Source organism: Pelmatolapia mariae, linkage group LG17 (assembly GCF_036321145.2).
Source record: "Pelmatolapia mariae isolate MD_Pm_ZW linkage group LG17, Pm_UMD_F_2, whole genome shotgun sequence".
Taxonomy (NCBI): domain Eukaryota; kingdom Metazoa; phylum Chordata; class Actinopteri; order Cichliformes; family Cichlidae; genus Pelmatolapia; species Pelmatolapia mariae.
The window spans coordinates 12,617,651-12,639,874 of NC_086242.1; the positions used below are offsets into that span (position 1 = coordinate 12,617,651).

Consider the following 22,224-nt stretch of genomic DNA (forward strand, 5'->3'; position numbering starts at 1 on the left):
AGAATTTGCCTTCAAACTCATAATCCTGAATGTCTGGGCTAGCTTATAAGTGTAAATATTTAGTTTTTTAAACCACAAGTTCTTTTGTCTTGAAATAAGACTGCATTGCAAGTCATCTATATCACTGCTTTTCATTGTTATCTGTGGATTCAAGACTCAACGGATCCTGGAGTTACCACTGGTCTGTTTTTAAAGTTTTGAAGGGGCTTTGTGATTTTAAAATTTTACCGTTATCAGTCGGAGTGAAATTCCTGGGAACTGGTTCTTACTCTTACTAGCTTTCACAAGATCTGCGTGTATCCACGGAGAATGGCTGGCATAATCCCCAGCCAGCTGTCAAATGTAGCATCACGCTCGCGTCAAACATCCGAACCTAATACTCTCCCACATATCTCCTCCACTTTGGATCCTCATTTGGAAATTCAGCATCAATTTCTGAAGCTTTCGCTCAAATACTTTTTGTTCTCTTTTGCTTTATTATCCATGTTCTCCCTTGAATTAATATTCTCTCCATCGGCCTCTTTCTGCACATAAAACATAGCTCCTAAGCCTTCATCTTTAAACTGCCACTCATTATTAACTCTGCTTTTATAAATCCCAGAAGTGTGTGGTGTGCCTGTTGACACTGTAGCGTGCAGAGTGTTTAAAACATGTTTCAAGACAAGGCACCCTACAGTTGACTTCATATTTGTGCTGTTTAAAGCCGCCATGGACTGACGTAAGACAGCAGGGGAACAATCTTCCTGACTTTTCTTGTTTAAGGCATGTCCCATTTAAACAAACAAACTCCTCATAATGCTTTGGAACGTGGTGGGCAGCTCATGCAGAGTATTTTTTTAATCAAAATCTTATATTCTTATCCTTTGTGATTAGAAACCTTGAGTTGAAGTTGTGCCTTTGGGGTGATTCGTTCTCAATGACATGTGCATGGAAAGGCCTACAAAGTGTTGGACGCCCTGCATTTGTATAACAAACATCCAGCAGCCTGTCTTATTTGAGGCATTAACAGTGACATAATACACTGTGATGAAAGGTACAATGAGGCACGTATTCGGTGCTTTTTCCAGCAAAACGTATTCTGTATTGTGCTGACTTGGCGCAGCTCATCCAAGTCATCAGACGGCAGCGTGGCTGGCACTGAGAACGGCTGACTTTGATAGAGTGACCCAATTATCTCAATGTTCTCCTCATGAAAGCTTTGCTGCTGCTGGCACAGAGACCTGTAATGAGATAGGTCACAGGGTGAAGCTTTGCACGCCGTCCAGAACAATAGCTGATCAAAGAAGAGGCGCTGTCCATGTTGAGCTGACTTTTAAAGAGCTTCCTGTGTGTGTAATGTCAGGTCATCAGTATCAGAAAGAGACAGTAAAAGTCAGGGCTGGGTGATGCTGCTGAAGAGCTGTCATGTATCTGATTTAGACTTTAATCATTAATGCAGATTATTATTGAAGCTGTGTATAAGGAGCTAAAATGCACGTTCCAAATATGAAAATTATAATGAGCCTCTTGAAAGATACGCTTATGTGAAGACGATCAGATTTAATTGCCCCCGTGAAAATGATGTAAGCCTCTAATTACTCAAATATCTTTTATCTGAATGAAAACCAGATGCAGTCTTTCATTTACATTTAGCCACATACAGTAAATATGCATCTGCAGTAAGCTAAAAAAAAAAAGCAAATCCATCGGACTTGATTTTTTCATGAAACATGCAAATAGGTATTGGCTCTACTCCTGAAGCTGTTTAGTCACTGAGAAAATGTCCAGAAGAACATTTTGTGCACTGTAGTAGCAATATTTAACAACTAGCAGTAGCCGTTCGCTAGTTAAAGGTGCATAAAAGAGAACCCAGCAGATACTGAAATAGTGCCGTGCCCCTCATTTTCAGATGCCAGATCAGATGGATGGCAAACCCCCTAGAAATTAGGAAATACTGTCGCTTTCATATTTTTGTTATGAAAAAAGAAAATGCATCTCTTTAAGGCAATACCCTTTTTTGATTAAATTTTATGGGTGAACTGCAATAAGACACTACACTGGATATTCATTCAATATACCTATGACATAAGAAGAGTCACAAGAGCTTGATGCATTCATTTTCTTACCTATAAACAAAATTTAAAAAGCGGTCCAAGCATGTTATTTGCTCTATGTCTGATTTTCCCCACTGAGCAAAACATTTGTTTAACCTTTAGCTTCACCACGTTTCTTAAAATTAATGTTTGGGTGTTTTTTAGTTGGAACACTTTACAAAGTAAGCAAGATTCGGGGGCTAAGTATATAAAAATATGCTTCCCTTGCCAGCATCCACAGGAATGCAAGCTAAATAGAGAGCATGCAGCAGATCTTGCAACAGGGGCCATCATTTCATAGCCGAATGCTTCTGCTACAGGATAATTGGCACAACATTCATCAAGCCGTCAGCTGGTTAAACTAACCTTAATCTGTGTGTCTGGGGCATTCATTGAGACAAATGAGGAGAAGAAGTCCACACCAATTCAACTTCGACTTTGTAAGCCTGCCATCAAATCCCTCCCATTGTCCATCTACCTCCACTAAAACATTTGCCGTCATCTTTGATTACACTGCAGATGTGGACGTTGATGTTGCACATGCAAGTTTAATGTGTCAAGTATGGAGGATTAAAGTAAATAAATTCCTAACATCTAATCTATTTTTCTTGAAGGAACTACTTTTAATTTCATACCTTGGATTTAAAGATTTTCATGCAATACTTTATCTGAAAGGTACAATCACTGATATTCATGTTTTTCATGCAAGTAAATGCTTGAAACCCCAGGCCTTCCATGCTGTTGCTATGAAACAGATAGCTGTGCTTGGGAAGACGCCTTCCGGCTCTTGTTGTTAGTTACATGGGTTGCGTATAATCTTGTACAGATTAGCCAAAACACCATGCACCAGCTGCAAATAACAGTGCTACAATACTTCTAAGTTATGTATTTAGACTCAAAGGTATTTATATATATATATATATATTTTTTTATGTCATTGTATGTTTTAGGTGCAACCTCCCTTTATTGCAAGAGATTATGCCAAACTTTTCATCAACCCCTGGGTTTACGAAATGTTTGGCTTTCCTTGGCTTTTCCTAATACAAACAAAAACAAACTATTTTCTTGGGCCTGTTGTCAACATGCTTGTTTTTGCAACTGACAAACCCAGAATTGCGAAACAAAGACATAATGTCTGGGATATATGCCTCATTCTGTTTTCTCAATGCACTGCGGCTCTAACACCTCACCTTCATCTGTTTCCATCTATCACCACCCAACTCTCCCTCCATCCTACCTTGTTTCATTTGAAATCTCATCTCAATCTTATTAGAGAGTTAACAAGATGAGAAATGGAGTGCTGGTCGAAACACACCTGTCCCCTCTGCTGCACTGGAGCTGCTTTTGGAGCGTTTCCTTTTTTGTTCATAGCTGCTGTGAGGCAGCTCATTCAGGTGATTTGATGTTGATGATTTTGTATTATTCAACTTCATTTGGAAGAAAGCATGAAAACGTGTATTCAGACAAAATCACAATATGCACCATTGTTCTCTGAAGCACGTCTTTGCAGTCTCTCCACCTAAGATACTATCCAATTCAATAGCAACTGATTAAGCCTCAGTGGCAACAGGAGAGCCCCCCATTCCCAAAGTGCTTTAAGGGCACCGTGGGCAAGAAAAACCAAGAATAGATAAAGGAAAGGAAGTGAGAGCATAGTTTCCTTCTCCCTCGCTTGCTCTTTCTCTCACTTTATCCATCTCCCTTGTTTTCCCATGCGTCCCGAGACGTCTGGCTCATAATGGAGGAAATGATTGCCCCCACGGCTGGCCCCAGCACGTAACGAGCTCTTTGCCAAGATAACTGTGACTAGTCCAGCAGACAAGGGCATTGCCAGATTGATAAATGAGCCAGATGTGCCGGCAGCAACAGGAGTTGCTGGGGGGTTGGCACCGACCTGATGGGTTGGCACAAGGATGCTGGCCAGGGTTATTGTGTGTGGGCAAAGAGGTGCAGGTTGCTGTTAATATCTCTGCTACACAGCTTGATAAACACACAATAAAATCTGACTTTCCATAATTCCGTCTGTGAAGCTATGAGACAGGCTGCGACAGGCTGAAATAACATTAAACTCTCAAGTCAGCCCTGGAAGCTTTCTGTGAATAAGCCGAAAGTGTCCAATCAAGACTGTATACAGAATTAGATGGCTCGCAATTCGCAAATTCAAAGTTAGAAATGGGTACATGCAGCAACCTCTAGGGCTTAAAAAAAAAGCCAACACACAAACGCCATTTCCTGCAGTACCATTTTCCACTTGAGGCTGACTCCAAACACAAGTCAGCGTTCACAGCATGGCACAAAGAATGTGGTGCTAACTGACAAGTAATATAGCCCTCTCTGTGGTACAGAGTGACCGAGAAGTATGGGTTTCAATTTTAGGACATTGTTTTTTAAGTCTGTTATCAAGCATTAATTAGCAAGTACAATTTATGAATACTGCTTTCACCAAGGTGGATAGCATTAGCGGATAGCTTTGAAATACACACAGTGGTTTGTTTAATGTCATGGTTGCTTTGTGGAATTCTTTCTTAGTATATTTAGTTCTTTTCTGAGTTGGTTTAGAGTTTAATTCCTCCCTTGGTGTTTGACTGTTTTGTGTCAGTAAGTCTCCTGTCTTTGGTTCACTCGTGTGTCTGTATTTTCCCTGTTTTGTTTTCCTGCTTTTGTTGATAGTTAGTTGCTCCATGTAATTTGCTTTTAGTTTAGCTTACTTTGTATTATCTTCTGTGATTCAGTTCAGCTGTGTCTCGTTCCGCTCAGCTGTCTCAACTTTTGCCCTTTTGTGTGTGTGGGTATTCCTGTCCTCCCTTTAGTCATTTTTCAGAGTAATTGTGATCTTGCCCCAGTGTTTTTCCTAGCCTTATGTTTCAATTTTTACAGTTTTCAGTTCCTGTTTTGGACTTTGCGTTTTGTCTTTTCAGAGGACCTAAAGCTAGCCTGAATAAATGTTTCACCCTTTCTACCAGAAATTCCACCAGTCTTTGGGTCCTCATCCACATAACGTGTAACACTTCTAGCTGCAGGGCATCTTTTATATAACCTATGTTTGGTTAACATTAGCCAAAACAAGTCCAGCTTAGGCTGGTTTTCGGTTGACCCCATGCTGACCCACATATGTCCTGCTTTGTAGCTTCTCTGGGATATTTTCACTTCTTGGATAGATTAGCTTCAGTAGATGAAATTAGCTTACGTTACCTAATTTACCTAGCTTACCTATTGATGTGAACAAATTGCTAAGCAGTCCATATAGCACCTACCAAGCTAACCTTTGTATATGTGTTTTTGTTTTTTGTTCTTAACAACTGGATTTTTCCAGCAACTCTTAGTCCTCCAAATTTTCAAATTACACTACAGTCCATTTACACATTAGCATTTTAAAAAAGTCTTTATCTTGTAAAAATGGCTACATATGGCAATTTCTGTACATAAATATAATATAAACTTCCCATTTGGTTCTTACTTTGTTTTCATTTCATACAAAGTAAGATATTGTGGTCTGGAACAAAAAAGTGATAAAATATATGTTTTCTGTAGAATGTAAAAGATCATTTTTCACACTCTCTAAAGGCAATGTTGCACAAACCTGGTTTTAAAGGGTTAACCTTTAAAACCAGGTTTTTTCTTTTTCACTCATGTATCTTGGCTTGTATTACGGCTATTTTTTCTCCATCAGCATATGCAAATACTGAATTATTTGTATAATGATTTGCATATGATGGTCTTTCACTTCTTGTTATACTAGATGACTGAATACAATTTGAAAGGCAGGTGTTGTTTTGTATCTACTATGGTCTACTGGCTGTGAAAGCACATATAATTCCAGGTTCTCATGCCAAGAACACAGTAAAGAAACAGACTGTGACTTCTCTGGTCTCTTATCTCTCTGGGTCACTAACTGCAAACTTCTTAATAACAGTCATGGTTATTTATTCTGCCAAAAACAACTCCTGAAGAAGATGGTAAAGAATGTGTTTTCGTTGGAATGCTGGCAGCATAAAGAAGACACGAATGTGCTGACACTCTAAGCATAACAGAAAGTGCCACAGGACATTTGAGATGAACTGTACAAGGTTGCATCAGAAACCTTCAAGCAAACATAGGTATTTATAGATGTTTCCACAAGAAGAGATTATTATAAACAGATCCTCATGCAGACACATGCACATTTAGAGTGAGACTGTCCTTGCACAGTAAACCCAAGGGGACTTTTTATTACACTAGTTATGCATTTTACAAGGGCCATCATGTTGGCTGAAGAGCAGCTTCTCTAATCAAATGAGGAGTGTGCAGTCACACACTCTTTCCCATAATCAGATGAGTCACCACGTCAAGGTTGTCTTCCTTAAATAACTTAACTTTGGAAGAGGGGGGAAAAAATTGAGCCATGCCGGGTTTCCCTGCAGAGGAAGCACATGTTATCTTTGTGTGTGTACATCTGTGTATTAACTGTGTGTATAACCAAATACACCTGAGAAGGATGTGCTGTTGCTTCTCTGCACATACCTTTTGTCACCTTCAAATGAGAAATCAACTCACCCCTGAAATAGCTTTTTCCTGTCCAAGCCCCGTTTCCTCAAATGCACATGTATCCACGCATATTAGTCCGAGATCCTAATTTAGATTTCCTTGCATGAATGTGTATCCATTTACTGCAGCAAATTGAAGGTGGTGGCAGCATTGTAAGGAAGTGAAAAACTTCCAATCTTCCTGTTTAGCAGGCGAATGAGGAAAGCTTATTTTTCATGCAGCAACTACGGAGTCTGCATAAGCAAACAGCTTTCCTAATTACACCACTAATGAAAGGCAAACACACAATTCACACACAAACAAAACCTTGTTAAATACACACACAAAACTTAATCCAGGAACCATTAACAGCTGGCAGGCTGAGGCTCACCTCTAAGGGAAGGAAGAGGAAATTGGGGTGCGCAGAGATGCCAAAACAAGAGCCAGTGAAAATACACAGACATTTACCCCCGGCGGCAAGAATTCATTTACCTTTCCTAATAGGTGAAGAAGTGCCTGGCGAAACCGGAGCCTCTGGAACACGAAGAGGTCATACACAGCTGACACAGCCAGCACCGTCACCCCCTGCTCCTTCCAAAGCATGCTGGCTGCTGCAAACCACAGGCTACCCAGCATCCAGCCCCAGCACCTGATGACAGAGCCTCCACCACATCGCCTGTTCTGGAAGGCCCCATGTGGCACCGGTCGGAGTCCACAGTGTCTCACATAGCAGAGAAGAGACAGCAAGAAAAACAAAGCGGCACCAACGTCCGCCCTTCCCACCACACCAGCGACTGCTTCAGTGTGAATCGGGTGGGAGGCAAAAAGAAGGCCTGCCAAAAGGCTCCACAGTCCCCCACCCAGCAGCGGCCGGCTGAAGGCTGTGACAAGGGCTGTGACCAGGCCGTGCAGCACCACATTCAGTAAGTGGTAGCCCCAAGGGTTGAGGCCGTGCAGGGAGTAGTTGAGGCGGAAGGAGAGGGTGCAGAGTGGACGGAAAGACTTGTGGCTGCCACTGTGAGTGAGCAAAGTGCCCCAGAAGTCGTCGTACAAGATGTTGGTCCAGGGAGTCTCAGGGAGAAGGTCCTGGTTGGTCTTGATGGCTCGGCTGAAAGAACAAAAGGAATAGGTCAGAGGCGTTTTTTGATTTAATATTGATATTTTGTGCTATGCACCATTTTCAACATACAAGTATGCATGTAGTCAGTTTAAAATATTAGATTAAAGCAACTTTAAGGTCAACATTCTTTAAAATGTGTTTTCAACTGCGTGTATTAATAAAGAATTTCTTTGCAGAAGCCCTTACGTAGCATCCATCTGAATTGTGTACACAGAGATAGAAAACTTAGTATTCCAAATGACTCCTATCTTGCTAATCATGCACTCATAAGTGAAACTTAATAGCCAAATGCAATGAGAACACCACAGAGTATTTGATTAAACACAGAGACATGTGCACACTGCTGAGCTCTCACACACACAGCATGCGCATATGTCACATGTACCTGCAAACACACACACAGACAGGTGGTATAACACCCCCGAGGTTCTGCGGATTCTCGTAATTAGCGTCTCATTACTGAGGGACATGAGCTGCATTCGTGTACAGTCACACACTGCAACAAATGAAGATCACCGCAGAGACTGAGACTGATGAATGGGATCACTGCTACAACAACAACTCGAAGCCAGGTGAGTGAAAGAAAAAGCTTGCGCAGATATTCCACATATTTATAAGTGTTTGTCAGGAGAAAAGTGAGACCACAAAATAAAGACAAAAGAATCAGTAACAGAGGGGAAACTGCAGTGAAACTTACATTTTCCATACACTTTAATAAAAGTCTGTGTTGTCACAAAACATCTCCAGACACTTACTCAAACAAACTGACCTTTAACAAACTTTATTTAGTCAAATGATAAAAGTCACTGAATGTCTTCTTAAATTTTTATTTACTTTTTTCTGTAATCATTAAATTCCCAAGAAATCATTTGTCACTGTGGTCTGCTCTCTGCAATAAGTCAGTAATATTATTATCATGACTACAAAGTCACCAACTTAGCCACACACACACACACACACACACACACACACACACACACACACACACACGCACACACACAGATTCCTCCATCAGTTACCACAGCAACCAATGCAGATATAGAAATTCAATCAATCTTTTAAATGACAACGCAACAGTCAGTCCTTAAAATGTGATTTGCCTAATAAACCAGGTAATTTTTTTATATATATAATTCAGGTTTATAAAACTGCATTTTCACCAGATCTGTGCAAAATTGAGTTATTTTCCTCATTGACTAAAATAGGCAGTATCTGAAATTTCTGGGTAAAGCGAGAGAAGCCCTGTTTTCGTGGAAAGCAGCGGTGCATATCCAGTTTTTTTTGCAGCATTTGCTTTCCCACCATGAACAGCCGTGTCAGATAAAAATTATTCTTGCTTCACAGCTGCATGCATACAGCAACCATTCAACATATAATTTATATCAATTTCTGTCAAGACTTGTTCTTCAAAATTGTCCAATATAAAATGTCACCACTGAAGACAAAAAAACAAAACAAAAAACTGTGTGTCCTTGTTCTTTCATGTGCTGACTACATCCTAACACCTTCTGTGTGACTTTCCTCTTTTCCTCCTCCTTGGGAGCTCCATTTTTACCTTCCTTTGTCTAATATATCCACTATCCTTCCTCTGCACCTTTCCAAACCATCACAAGCTTGCCTCTCCAATTTTGCCTCCAAACTGCTCAACCTGAGCCGTTCCTCTCATACATTTCTAATCCTGTCCCTCCTGGTCACTCCCAATGAAAATCATAAATCTTTAACTCTGCCACCTCCAGCTTGTAAACCTTCCCCTTTACTCTTGCTACCGTTCTTCTGTCACAAATCACGCTTGTCTCCATCCACTCCACCCTGCCTGCACTCTCTTCTTCACCTTTCCTGTGCACAGTCCATTGGTTTGAATGGTTGAAGCCAGGTATTTAAACTCATCCACCTCATCAATACTTCTAGTCCTTACATATTCACAGCTTCAGTCCCTACATTTAAAGGCCTTTATTTTTTTACCTATTACCTCTGACAACACCTACCCATGATCCTCCTCCTGTCTTCGGAGCACAGTTTTCGCTCCACTGGCATCCTACTGATCAACTGTACCAAAGGCGGTTGTTGTTAATTGATCTGATATGGATAAGTAATTGATGGCTCGCATATATGATTTGGCATTGATTTTATGCTCAATGTCCCTCCTGACGTAACCCAGGCCTGTGACCAGCATGTGCCGGGGCCCACACCCACTCAAGATGACTTTGACCTTTCATCACTTCATCCTTGGGTTCAAGTGTCAAATCTAAAGGCATTCCATCATCACATGGAAGAGATATTGCATTCACAACAATGAAACAAAATTACCTATAGCCAGCTAAGCAATGAAAATAAGTGCAGCATTTGAAAAGCAGGACTGATGCACTGAATAAATGAAAAGGGGACTGAAAACACCAGAACACCAGTGTCTGCACTGAAAAATCTGCTGAGTGTTTGATGGATAGTAATTTGATGCAATGTCAAGTATCACTGAGGCAGTGTGGTTTTCAAAGAAGGGTTGCATGCTGTCGAGAATGCAGCCTAATGAGTACCTACGAGGTGACTGGAGCAGACAAAGAAAATATTACTGTAGATCAAATTATAGTGGATGTAGAAAAACAGAGAAGCCCACAATACAAGAAATATGCCACTAATTGTTGGAACAGGAAATAAGAGTAAACTGTGTTTAATTTATAACATAGAGAAAACCAAAAGATAGCCAGATCTACTGATCTCAGGGCTGACTTGCCAATTAAAAGCAGCTGGGTGATGACAACAAGCAGATTCATTCCAGCTTTTCTTGTCCTCTGAGGACAATGCTGATTTTTTTTTTTTTTTTAAACCAGGCTGAATATATTATTTTAATATCGTTAGGAGAAGCTTGGGTTATGTGAGGTTGATTGCAAAAGCTTTGCGTTTCCAGGATTTTAACACTGACCCAGTAGTATCCCCCTTTCTCTCTCTCTGGGTTTGATCATCCTTTGCAATGTTTCTGTGTTTGTGCATGGCACACTCGGGAAGGAAAGGAACAGCAAAAGGAGGCCAGTTGGGGACTTCCTTTGTCTACAGACTGTAACTCAGAGCTGAGCTTATAAAAAAAAGAGGACAGGGGAGAAAAAGACAGGGAGAAAGAGACCGAGCTGCCAGCCTGTAATAGAAGACAAGATAAAAGTAAAAGAATAACTAAAACAGCAAAGAGAGAGGGAAAAAAGTCAACCCATTAGCCTACAGATCCAGTGTCAAAACAATAACTGCTGAAGGAATTAATTTAAATGTTTTTTTCCTTTAAGCCTTCAGTCCTGTCATCGCGTGAGCTGTAGTAAATTCCTGCATTTCCCAAGATTGTTCTGTCAGGGAAAAGCATTGTGTATTTCTCAGGCTCTCACTTACAGCATATAATATTTCTAAGGAGGCAGTGCATTACATCATCCAGTTTACAAAGCCTCTTCCTTTTTTACTGTAGTTCCACATTGAGCTGTTATTTTAGAAATGATTTACAGTCCCAGCATAGCGTGGAGCATGAGGACAGCGAGGACTGAGGATACAAGGAAAATAAATGTATCCCATGTTTATCAGAAATTCAAGTCTTTAAAGTAATCTCACATTACAACTCATTCTATGCTTATCCCAAAACACTCCTAAAAGATGTTGGCTATTTACTGAAGCAGAATAAATATTTTGTCCGTGAAAATCTGCAACTCTGCTCACGCTTCTTCCCATCCTGTCCCTTCGGGCGCTTAGTTAGCACACCATGAAATCCATACATGGCTTGATTCAGTCTCACCCAGCTCCCTTGTGTCCCTCTCCATGTCTTGGGTCTCAAAACTCTGCGGTGATAAATAATTTAAATATTCAAATCAGCACCAACCACTCATCTCCCTCCCTGCTCCTGCCCAGCACTGGAGGATGAAAAGAATGCATTACCCATGAGAGTTTGGCAACGGGTCTGTGCACGCGCACGCAAAGGAATAAATGGTTACATGCGACGTGTCCGTTCTTTGTGTTTGCGAGTGCATGCGCATGTGAGATTGTGTGACAAGAGAGCCTGTGCTGATGGCTTCATTGAGGCCCGTCTCTGCAGCGGTGCAGATAGAGTGGCCTCCCAGAGTGATTGCTCTTACAGAAGGGGGTCTTTTGTATTCAAACGCCGTATGTGGGGCAGGCAGGCAGGCTGCAGGGCACTCTATTCACAATCCGTAAAGTACAGGACAGGGTTTGGGCTTTTCAATTTTCTTCCCCCCCCCCCTTTTTTTGGTGGGGGGAGGTAATGAGGGATTTCCACATTGTCTGAAAGGACACATTGGTGAGCAGGGATTTTTTCCCCCCTCTTTAGATCAATTTGTGATGGGGTGAGGTCTACTTTCACCTGTCCGCTGCTTTTAGTGGAAAGAAAATTGGCTGTCTTTCTGTGTTTGGGTATGTTTTTTTTCTCATTATGCAAATGAACCTCTCCAAGCGGTGATCTCACCACCAGTCATTTGGTTTTTCATGTGTTGTTGTTGCCTACAGACACACACCAGACTTTTTCCTACACTGAATGTGAAAAATATAGACAAATATTTCACAAATATTTATTCTAAAGTGTCTTCAATATATTATAAGTTATGCCCTGCATAAACTTCATAAACGACAATTTTACCAAAACCCAGATAAAAGACAAGCAAAAGTAAATGTATTTAAAAAACAAATATAGCATATCAGCAGATATTACTACTATTTTTTACTATTTTGTCCCTTTGCTACAGTGCATAAAAATGTGTAACTTCCTTAACGGCTTAAGGATTTATATTTACTGTCACTAACAACCAATCTTTGTCACGAGGTGCACAAACTTGGTCTACAGAGCTATTTCACTGATTAAAGAAAGAACTCTAAACATTTACTCAATTGCTCAAAGATCAGATCACATCCCAGAAGAGGCTCCCATGCTCTGTCAGAACAGATGAGGAAAACAGGAATTCAGACACAGGAATGGCAAAGAGCATCCTGACAATTTTCAAAATAAAACACCCCGCTTCTGGTCTACTTTGCAGTATTACACTTTACAAAAAATACTATTGCTACGGTGACTTTAGGATATTTTAGTTATATTTAGTATGTTTTTTTTAATGCACTCCTAAGTACTAAAAGGGAGCATTCCAGGAGTTCTAGGTACACTTGTAAATCGTTGTGATTTCAAAGTAAGTTTCAGGGTGTAGGTGAGCACTAAGAACAATTTTGTAATCACTTTCAGTGACCCTTAGAAATTGTCTCAGTTGCAGATATGCTGCAGACACCATGGGCAAGTAGTCATTCCTGTTACGCTTTTTATTTCATGTTTGCTTAAGGTTGGCCTGAAAACTGCTGTTGGTGTGTTGTCGTGTAGTGTTTCTGGCATCACAAAAAGTGTGTTTGCAGACCAGGCAGATGTCTGCAAACATATGCTCTCCATCCGATGAGGAAATTTATGTCAGTAAGACCGAAACAGAGCCCAGCACAATAAAGCCACCGGATCTCCTCCTTGTAGGGGTCGAGGCTTCAAGGGCTCCATGTGTTGTCATATTGTATGGACATCAGCTAAAATCTTGAATCCCAAGATAAACAGACTGCATCCCATCCAAAACTTGTTTCCTTAACTGCAACCTTTTAAAGTTCAGCTTACAGATTTCTCTCCCACTGCGTGCTGGGTGAATAAATCATTAGTTTACATGTTTTTTGCGACCTTTATTCAAAGGACAACATTATTAACAACATTGCAAAACACTACACTTGAGCCTGTTTTAAATATTTGGGCTCTCGTCCAGCTTCGTACGTCTGCAGCATGTACACTGGCAAGCCTGTTCCGCTGTAATAAACATGTCTAGTATAAACTGCCATCACTTAACATAATCAGAACTGGCTGAATTACAGGCTTTTTGAGCAGAGTGCATCCTGCTGCTCCCCGACAGCAGTAACGAGATGGATTAGCCAATCATCATAAAACAGCACTGTTAATGGACACTGGCCTAGACATTATTTCATGGATATCATCACCTCTTGGTTCGGTTTCCTTTCACTTCTCTTCCATTTGCTTCTATTAATACAGATCCATTTCCCCATTTTTTTTAAATTCACTTCTGCTTTATATAAAGTCAACACCACTTTCTCCATTTCCTCCATTTCATTTCTTTTGTCCTCCACCTCTCTCTTTATCTTCGCCATCAGCCTCTAAAGCCTTATCTGCTCCAGATCCTGCTTCGCTACCAAGCCTTTTACAATATGACTTGTCTGGCCAAGATCTATTAAATTCCCATCTCCTTTACTTGAGCAATCTGAGTGCTAATTAAACTCACAGACAGAGAGCGGCAGCAGACCGGCCTATTCACACACTGCTAATCTTGGTCTGGCGCACCGCTGAAGTAAACACGGCACTGATGCTGCTGGCTTTATGCAGAAGTATCAGGAATGCAGATAATTAAAACTTTACGAGGAGAAAAACTGTCCGCAATGGAGGGGACAAAGCAAATTCATATCACACTGGCACAGCAGAAAATGTGTACAGGTGGAGGGTTTAATTAGAGAGCTGCCATCTCTGTAAACAAATAAGAGCTGCAAGACTTATCATGTGTTTGTGCACCCATTTCATTCTGAAGTTAATTACTGTTATGGAGGGACACAAATGCCAAAATCTGAAATAAATGAATAAGTAACTCAGTAAACAAATATGCCAAATATGGCATTAATTCATTTCAAAAATATGAATTCATGAATTTATATTTGTAGTATTTTCCCATTCATTTCTTTTGTTAATATTAGTTTCCCTTTGCATTCAACACTTTATTTCCCAAATAAATTTAAGTATCTATTTAAGTCATTTCTTTGTGAATTAATTTATGCCTGTGTTTATTTTTCATGTCAATTCTACATTTAATACCATATGAACTGTTCACTGACTCACTTGTTTTAACTTATTTGATTCTAATAGTCTATTAAAATGAATTTAAAAATAAATATCACTTTGAGCTTAATCTGCATATTTTCTCTGCATCGTCTTTGCTTTGAAGTATTTGAATTATTAAACTGACATATATATGCTTCTGAAAACACTGCTGATAAAAACACTTGTCAATAAATAGATTTGGGAACCTTTGAGTTCTTAAAATTATTAGCATTTTAACTGTGCTGCAACCAAGTCCACTTATTGATTTCATCTTCATTTCAATTCAGTCTCACATACAGTGGGATAAAGGCCAGTGTGTTAAAGAGAGGGCTTGTATATGGGTGGATGTAAAGAGTCCAGAGAGCTTGTGTGTTAATCCAGTGCTAACAGGAATTGAAGGTGATCATATAGTGCTCTGAGTTTCTGAGACATGCACAGAGGTTGAGGTCAATAACTAATCTGATTTAGGTCTGTGTATTATATGTATGTGTGCTCAAGTCTCCTCACTTGTGATTCTACAACACAGTGTCCTGATCCAGCTGGGGAAGGCGTTGTTGCCTGTAAACGCCACAGATAAGGCTGAAGATAAATATTCCATGAGGCACCTAACACGTCAAATCTCGGCAGAGGAGTGTCACCGAGCTAGTTTTATGGGCTTGCAACGTATGTTGAGCCTCTATTTTAAGCCGGCTAGATCACATAGTAACTTTTGCTGAACGCATAACCTCGTCTGGAGCAGGTTATGTTCAGAGTTTTGGTTCGTCATGGATTCTTTTTCCCATGACATGCTCTAACTGCCTACACTCATCGTGGGCATGAATGTCATGGTTATTTGGGGCTTTTAATGAATTCTTTGAACTGTTCTTTTTCTAGGGTGGAATGAACAGACAACATACAACTTTAATAACTTCAACAAAAAAAAAAAAGAATTGGGTGAATAAGTGTGAATTTAATTTGGAGCTGCAGAAGCCGACATACACAAGTTCAATGCTGTCAGGAGAAAAGATTGAGCTGTTTGGAAAAATGACAAGAGGAGTAAAGTTTAGGTTTTTCAAACCTCACTGTACCATTGTACCACCTGTTAAGTACGGTGATGGCAGTATCATGCTTTGGGGCTGTTTTGCTGCAGATAGTACTGGTACACTACACAAAGTGGATGGAATAATAAAGAAGGTAGATTACATCAAAGTTCTTCTTTACCTCAAATCAATATCTAGACAGTTAAAACTTGGACACAATTGGGTTTTCCAACAGGATAATGATCCTAAATACAAAGCAGGCTAACATTAAACTTCTATGAAAATTACCAGAATATTCATGCCCTTGATGAGTGTATGTAAATATCTAACCAGAACTGTAGTTTCAGCAATTTATGTCCATTAAGTTGGTGATGCAGATAATCTCTAAATATGTTTTTATAGATGTTTTTATCCTTATCTGCTGAAACTCCATTTTACACTGCTAACTGCAGCTAGTAGAACAGATAATCAATCCATTTTATCATAATTTCTGCCCAACAACTGCAAAAATCTAGTATAAAGTCATTATGTTTACTTGCTTGCCCCAAGTTATTCACTGGCTGATTATGATCTGCTATAATCCTGTGAGTACGTTGCCACAACATGATGACAGACTATGAGGAGATGATGATGAAGATGAGTGAGATGCTGAGGGGGATCAGAACCCACAGTTCATAATTACCTGTTCTCAATATTACCTAAAGTAATTACCCCTGGTAAACCTACTTTTTTCTTATTTGAACCATAATTTTTCTCCTCATAAAATTGTTAAGCTGGAGAATCAATGAGAAAATAAAGACATTCATCATTTTTTATCAACTTTTGTATCTGTTTAGTTTGTGTATCTGAAAGGTCAGGAAGTGAGCATTAAGGGTGTGTTTAAACATCACACGTCATCAACGCGACTCGCAGAACAATACTAGAAGTGGCACCGCTAATTTCCCACACTTTGTCCCACGCCAGTGTGGCACGAATATGGGAGGAGGGAGGGGAAAAAATGCATAAATGTCTAAGATAGCATTCATAAAACCCATGCAGCCAGTGGCCTGGTGAAAGACTTGTACAAAGGTTTTCAGAGGCTCTTCCTTTTCCTTGTGTGTGAGGCAACATCTGATATTAATTTGGCTGATTTTATGCAGAGTTCAGATATAATGAATTGTTTCTTTCAATCAACTGAAATGTACTAAATGTGATAAACAGCTGCTGGATGGTGTTCCATACAAACTGGGCTCTGAAAACTGGCAAGATTTTCATTTGTTTTTTATGTTATTTGAAAGAAAACCTGAGACACAAGATGAAGCTTATTTTATATTCAAGGTACTAGACTTTTTTTTTTTCTCGCTCGCTCAGTTTGTTGGATCTATATTTTCCATTGATTTAATAGCCCATCATGCTGCTCCCAGCAGTTTTCCCTTGGGTGGAAAAAAACCCCACATTCAGCTGAATGAACAGACCATTTAGATGACTGATTTTAACTCTTCACGTAAATGTGAACTAGCTGCAATTAATTCAGCAAATGTGCATATTTGCAGCCATTTCTGTGGTCACAAATCCCTCCAGTGGATGTATGTTTACTCAGAGGAAATGCTTCTTGACCAAGTGTTTATGAGGAAATTGTTTATTGTGTAAAGGTAGCCCACTATCCCAACAGTTGTATATAAACAAAACTTGCACAAACACTGTAAAGGAAAGGCTGGTCTTTCTCAATCTCTGTTATTGAAAACACTCTACAAATACCCGTCACTTCAATGCAACCCAGCTTTGCACTGACATACATAATTAGGCTGTAAAGAAGATACAGTTGCATCCACATACTGTTTTTGCATTCATACACTCCTGTGTCCACATACCATGGACCAAATGCAAAGCTGCAATCAATCCATCCATCCCTTAACTGCCCATCCACTTCAGGGAATCTTTTGAGTTATAAATTGTCTGAACGGCTTATTTATGTTAATTATTTTCTGTAGCCACTTATAGTATATGCCTCATACATAGGGCTAGGCTATATCATACCGTTCACAGTAATACCGGTGTAATGTTGGGCAACGATAAGAAAATGAAATATCGCGATAGAATATGGGTAAAACGCGCATGCGCAGTGTCTTTGTTTACATACGCACATGGCGGCGACGCAGAATGAGAAGAGCGAAAGTGGATCGTTGAATGAAACGAATGAACCAGAACTGGTTTGTAAAAATGCTGCAACTTCAGTGGTGCGGAACTGGTTTAGCTTTCGTCCGTCAGATACACAACAAAGCACTATTTTTGGTAGAGCATGCTAGAGGGCTGTCATTATTACCGTATTTTTTGGCACACTTAAAATCAATCCTTTGATTCTTCTGAAAATCGACAGTGTGCCTTATGTATAATCCCGTGTGCCTTATGTACGAATTCTGGTTGTGTTTACTGACCTCGAAACGATTTTGTGTGGTACACGGCGCTCGAAAATCTGTCAAATGTTTTAGTACAACTTTGCTAAGCTACGAAGCCGCACCGCTTGATGGATTGTCGGAGCATTACGGCTATCGTAGGCAGGCACCTCGCGGAGTGGTACGTACTGTGCTTCAACATAATATTACCGTATTGTGTGTGTATAACCTCTTCTTAAGTTTTGTGGATATTATACATGGTTACGCTGAGGATATGTCGGCCAATTTCCACTGGAAATGCCTTTTGGTTAAACTGTCAGCAAGGATTTGCATTTGCACTGTAAATTTTTTATATAACTTTAATGCACTTAAAAAAGCTGCTTGTGTAAGTGAAAATAAATTGATGTTTTGTTTTTTTTTTTGCACTAATAAAGTTGAGGAGTTGTAAAGTATTTTGTCTAGTGTCAATTATATCATCAGTTATATCATTATCGTAAATTTTCAAATGTATATCGTGATAAATATTTTTGGTCATATCGCCCTGCTCTACTCATACATGTGAATTTAGCTATTCTGAATGAATAGCTAAATTTGAACCATGTCCCTAAATAGTTACTCAGAGTTCATATAAAGTCCCGATCAAAAGTTTAAGACCACTTAAAAAATGGCAAAAAATCATATTTTGCATGGTTGGATCTTAACCAGGTTCCAAGTGTGGTTCAATATGCAACAACAAGAAATTGGAGTGAGTAATAACTCAAATTCGCTTACACTCTAACAACAGATAAACTAATTTGCTATGTCATGTCTAAACTGTGATGACACCTAATGGACAACTGGATACCAGCGCTGCAACATTTGGTCTCAGCCCAATTAAATATTATAACTATCTGCAGATTTAATTGTTGCAATTAATCGTAAGCTCTCATTTATGACTCATCACTGAAGTCCAGCTGTTTTAGCTTCAGGTCAACTCAGTGTTGATTAGGATAAAGGCGCCTCTACATCCTCAGTCTGCCTAAGCTGGAGAGTCAGGGCAAGAGATTTCTTCCGGGGGCTTTGAGCTTCAAAGAGGGAGAAACAGTGTGAGTTCAACATCAGGAAGTTGACTGTCTCTCTTTTGTCAGGGAACGGACTTGCTTTCATGTTTCCTATAAAGCCGGTTTCCTGATAAGCAGCACAACTAAAACCCAACAGTGCACTGCCCTAAGTCAATGACCTAAATAAACCTTGAACAGGAATTGTTCAATTTTTAAGTCTCTTAATGTATATCAGAATTGTTTCACAAGTGTTCAAACCTTATAATATCGGTTTTGATTAGTGTGAAAACACTGACGAAAGGCTGGGAATTTGATATAACAATGAGAAAACTAACTTTAGTCTAAAGCATGCGTGAAGCTATGTGAAAATTCATGCCTCTTGTAAATATCGTGACTGGTTGAGTGATGCTGATGATTCAGTTTATGTAGAAATTATAGATGTGGTTTTGTCTTAAATGACATGTTTCATTATTTTCTATTTTTATTATACTTAACAAATCAAATGAAAAGACTAACAACAACAACTGGGTCTAATGATTTGTCTGTTTATCCATGCAATCTTGGTAGCTGTGGCTAACTGAACCCGATGTAGCTCCCAGTGGAAAGCAATTACCTTGTATGGCAACCAATGATATGTTAATGAGAAACACAGTAAAGAGTTTTACAGAGCTTTGGTAAGGTTAAAAGACCGTTTATGAGTGCAGACCTTTTATCTTAACCCAAAGTGACAGATTTGGGGAAATATAAGACTCAGACTTACTGAAAATTATTTCTGTCTGTTTAGCTTTAGTTTAGAGCCAGGAAGTAATTAACTTTGCTGGCTTTGTCCTTTTACAAGTACTGACCCCCCAAGAAATACTTCCATTCTGCTCGTTAAATAAGTATCTTCTGTTCATGCTCAACGGACAGTAAAAACTAGTATAAACCAATTGATGTGATCCCATTCTCAGCACTTTCGTGATACGATGAGCTGTTCACTGTTTTATACACTGAAACAAAGTTTTGTTAAAAACTTTCAAAGTCTTGAATAAAACCCACTGTCAATATATGGAATTAGTGGTAAAAAGATCATGAACCTAATCATTGAGAGTGTTACTCCCTCGTCTGTTTTTCAGCAGATTGATTACCCAGTCTTTATCTCCATCTTTGTGATTGATTGATCACTTCCCATTACACTTGTCCCGCAAAATCGAAGTGATCTGACTACAATGCCTCCACTGCCACCTCAGCTAAAAATGGTGGCCGGGGCCCCTGCAGCATTTCCTGAGAGCTGATGTCAATAAAAGGTTGTGATGAATCCTCAGACTCACCAGCAGGAAGGCTATGAGAAATCAATTGCTAATAAATCTAATGCTTTACATCTCTACGGGGGGAGCAGAGCAGGTGCAGTGAACAGAAAGACTTGGTTGGGATTTAAAGGGGCCAGCCCTGACAGCACAAAAAAAAGCTTTATGTTGAAAGGGGTTAGGGTTAACTTACCGGACTGAATTGCAGAAGTTGTGCAACTGTTCATCCTTGAAGAATAGCAGTTTAAGTATGTTGCAGACCAGCTGTATAGAGTTGTCGTACAAATGACTAGATGCATTTATGCAGAAAAACAATAGAGACTAAGGCTTGGCTAGCATTTCAAGTGTAGCCTTTCAATTCAACAGCAAATTACAGTTTTACATCTCCATGAACACCCCACAGACCACCAGGAATGCTTATACAGAGTTGTGTTTATCCTGTATACATTAAGATGGGAGCACTACTGCAAAATTTATAGAATTCTGCTAAGCCTCACCCAATAAATATGCCATACAGTTTGGTACTGTGCCCAACAGCAGACGCAGCGTGAAACACTTTTAAAAGAGTCCAATGTCCAGGAGCAATGGATGCTGAGTTTTATAGGGTTTCCCCACACAGCCAGCTCTTATCAGTGAAACAGTGGCCAACTCTAACACCCTCCATCCCACCAGTAAGATCCAGCCAGAACAACCTCCAGCAATGTTACCAAAAAGCAAATGAGCAGCCAATCACCTCTCAGTTTTCCATCTAGCTTAGGCTCGACAGTTAATTACAGTGTCTGACTGTGGACGTGTAATTAGAGAGGCCTCCGCGAGTCGCCTGCATCCCGTGATAAATGTGATGCTTGATTAAAAACGGACAGAGCTCTGTATCCTGACTTAGTCAAACAATGCATAAATCAGTGTTGTGTACAGGCTGGGGATATGTTGTAAAATGCAAGACAGTTGTTGTTGTTGTTGTTGTTGTATCTTCGCTTGCTGGGATTAATTATTGCTTCAACATAAAAAGCAAAGAAAGCCTGTTTTACTCAGGTCTTAATTTGCTGCGTCCCATTTTTTATCACCTCATACTATGTGAAAACAAGCGTTTGTACTTAAACCCCAAACTACTATTTAAATGTAAAAAAAAAAAAAAAAAAGAGGAATTTTTGTTTAACTTCAAATTCAAGAGCACTGGGGGAAAAAGAACCAGTTTTACAAATTAATTGTTATGCTATGCTTAATTGCTTAATGTTATGCTTAATTCGATTAATTAAGCATAACAGAGATGCTTATTCATAAAACGGTCATCACTGAGTCACAGACTATTCCTTTACACTTTATCCCAACTGATTGAGTTTTTGTGAGTTGTCATGCCCCAGAGGCCCATTCTTGGAAAAGAAAAACCCTAATTAATTATAAGTCTATAATTATATTTCAATTAAAACTGCAATTTAATCAACCAGACGTCTATGGCACAATCCAGGAGGGGATGTCCCTAAAATTGTTGTATTAATTTAGGCTAATGTTCTCTCTATTATTGAAAAATCAGGCCACCAAACAGCCGGACAAATCCTGTAGGAAGCCTTTGGACTGCATCATAGATGGAGAAGCATATTAATATATAACATATGAATATATATTTTGTTGGCTTTGGAATATGAAATGCTTTAAAATAACATTAGCTTTTGACTTCTCAGTGAGGCTCTAAAAACAGAGGTACCTGCATTTTGTTATATTCATATTACAGTTGTCACAATACAAAACCGTCAAACTTTATGCCTTACAATAAAAGACACTATAGGTGGTACCATTTTCAATAACACATTGCTAAAAAAAGAAGCATTGTTTTAATGAAGAACAAGACCGATCCGAGCAATTGTATTCACCTACAGCCTTGTTTATTTCCTGTGTGTCTGAAGACCTGGCATCATTTTATTATTAGCCATAGTTCCT

The 22,224-nt window shown here is 39.5% G+C and overlaps 1 protein-coding gene across 1 annotated transcript in view; it reads right to left on the minus strand.

Moving 5' to 3' along the window:
• Positions 1 to 22,224, minus strand: part of tmtc2a (transmembrane O-mannosyltransferase targeting cadherins 2a) — a 64,318-nt gene that overhangs the window by 25,892 nt on the left and 16,202 nt on the right. Inside the window, exon 2 of the mRNA XM_063500850.1 lies at positions 7,068 to 7,683. Coding sequence (XP_063356920.1) covers positions 7,068 to 7,683 — 616 coding nt within the window. The remainder of the gene's footprint in view (positions 1 to 7,067; positions 7,684 to 22,224) is intronic.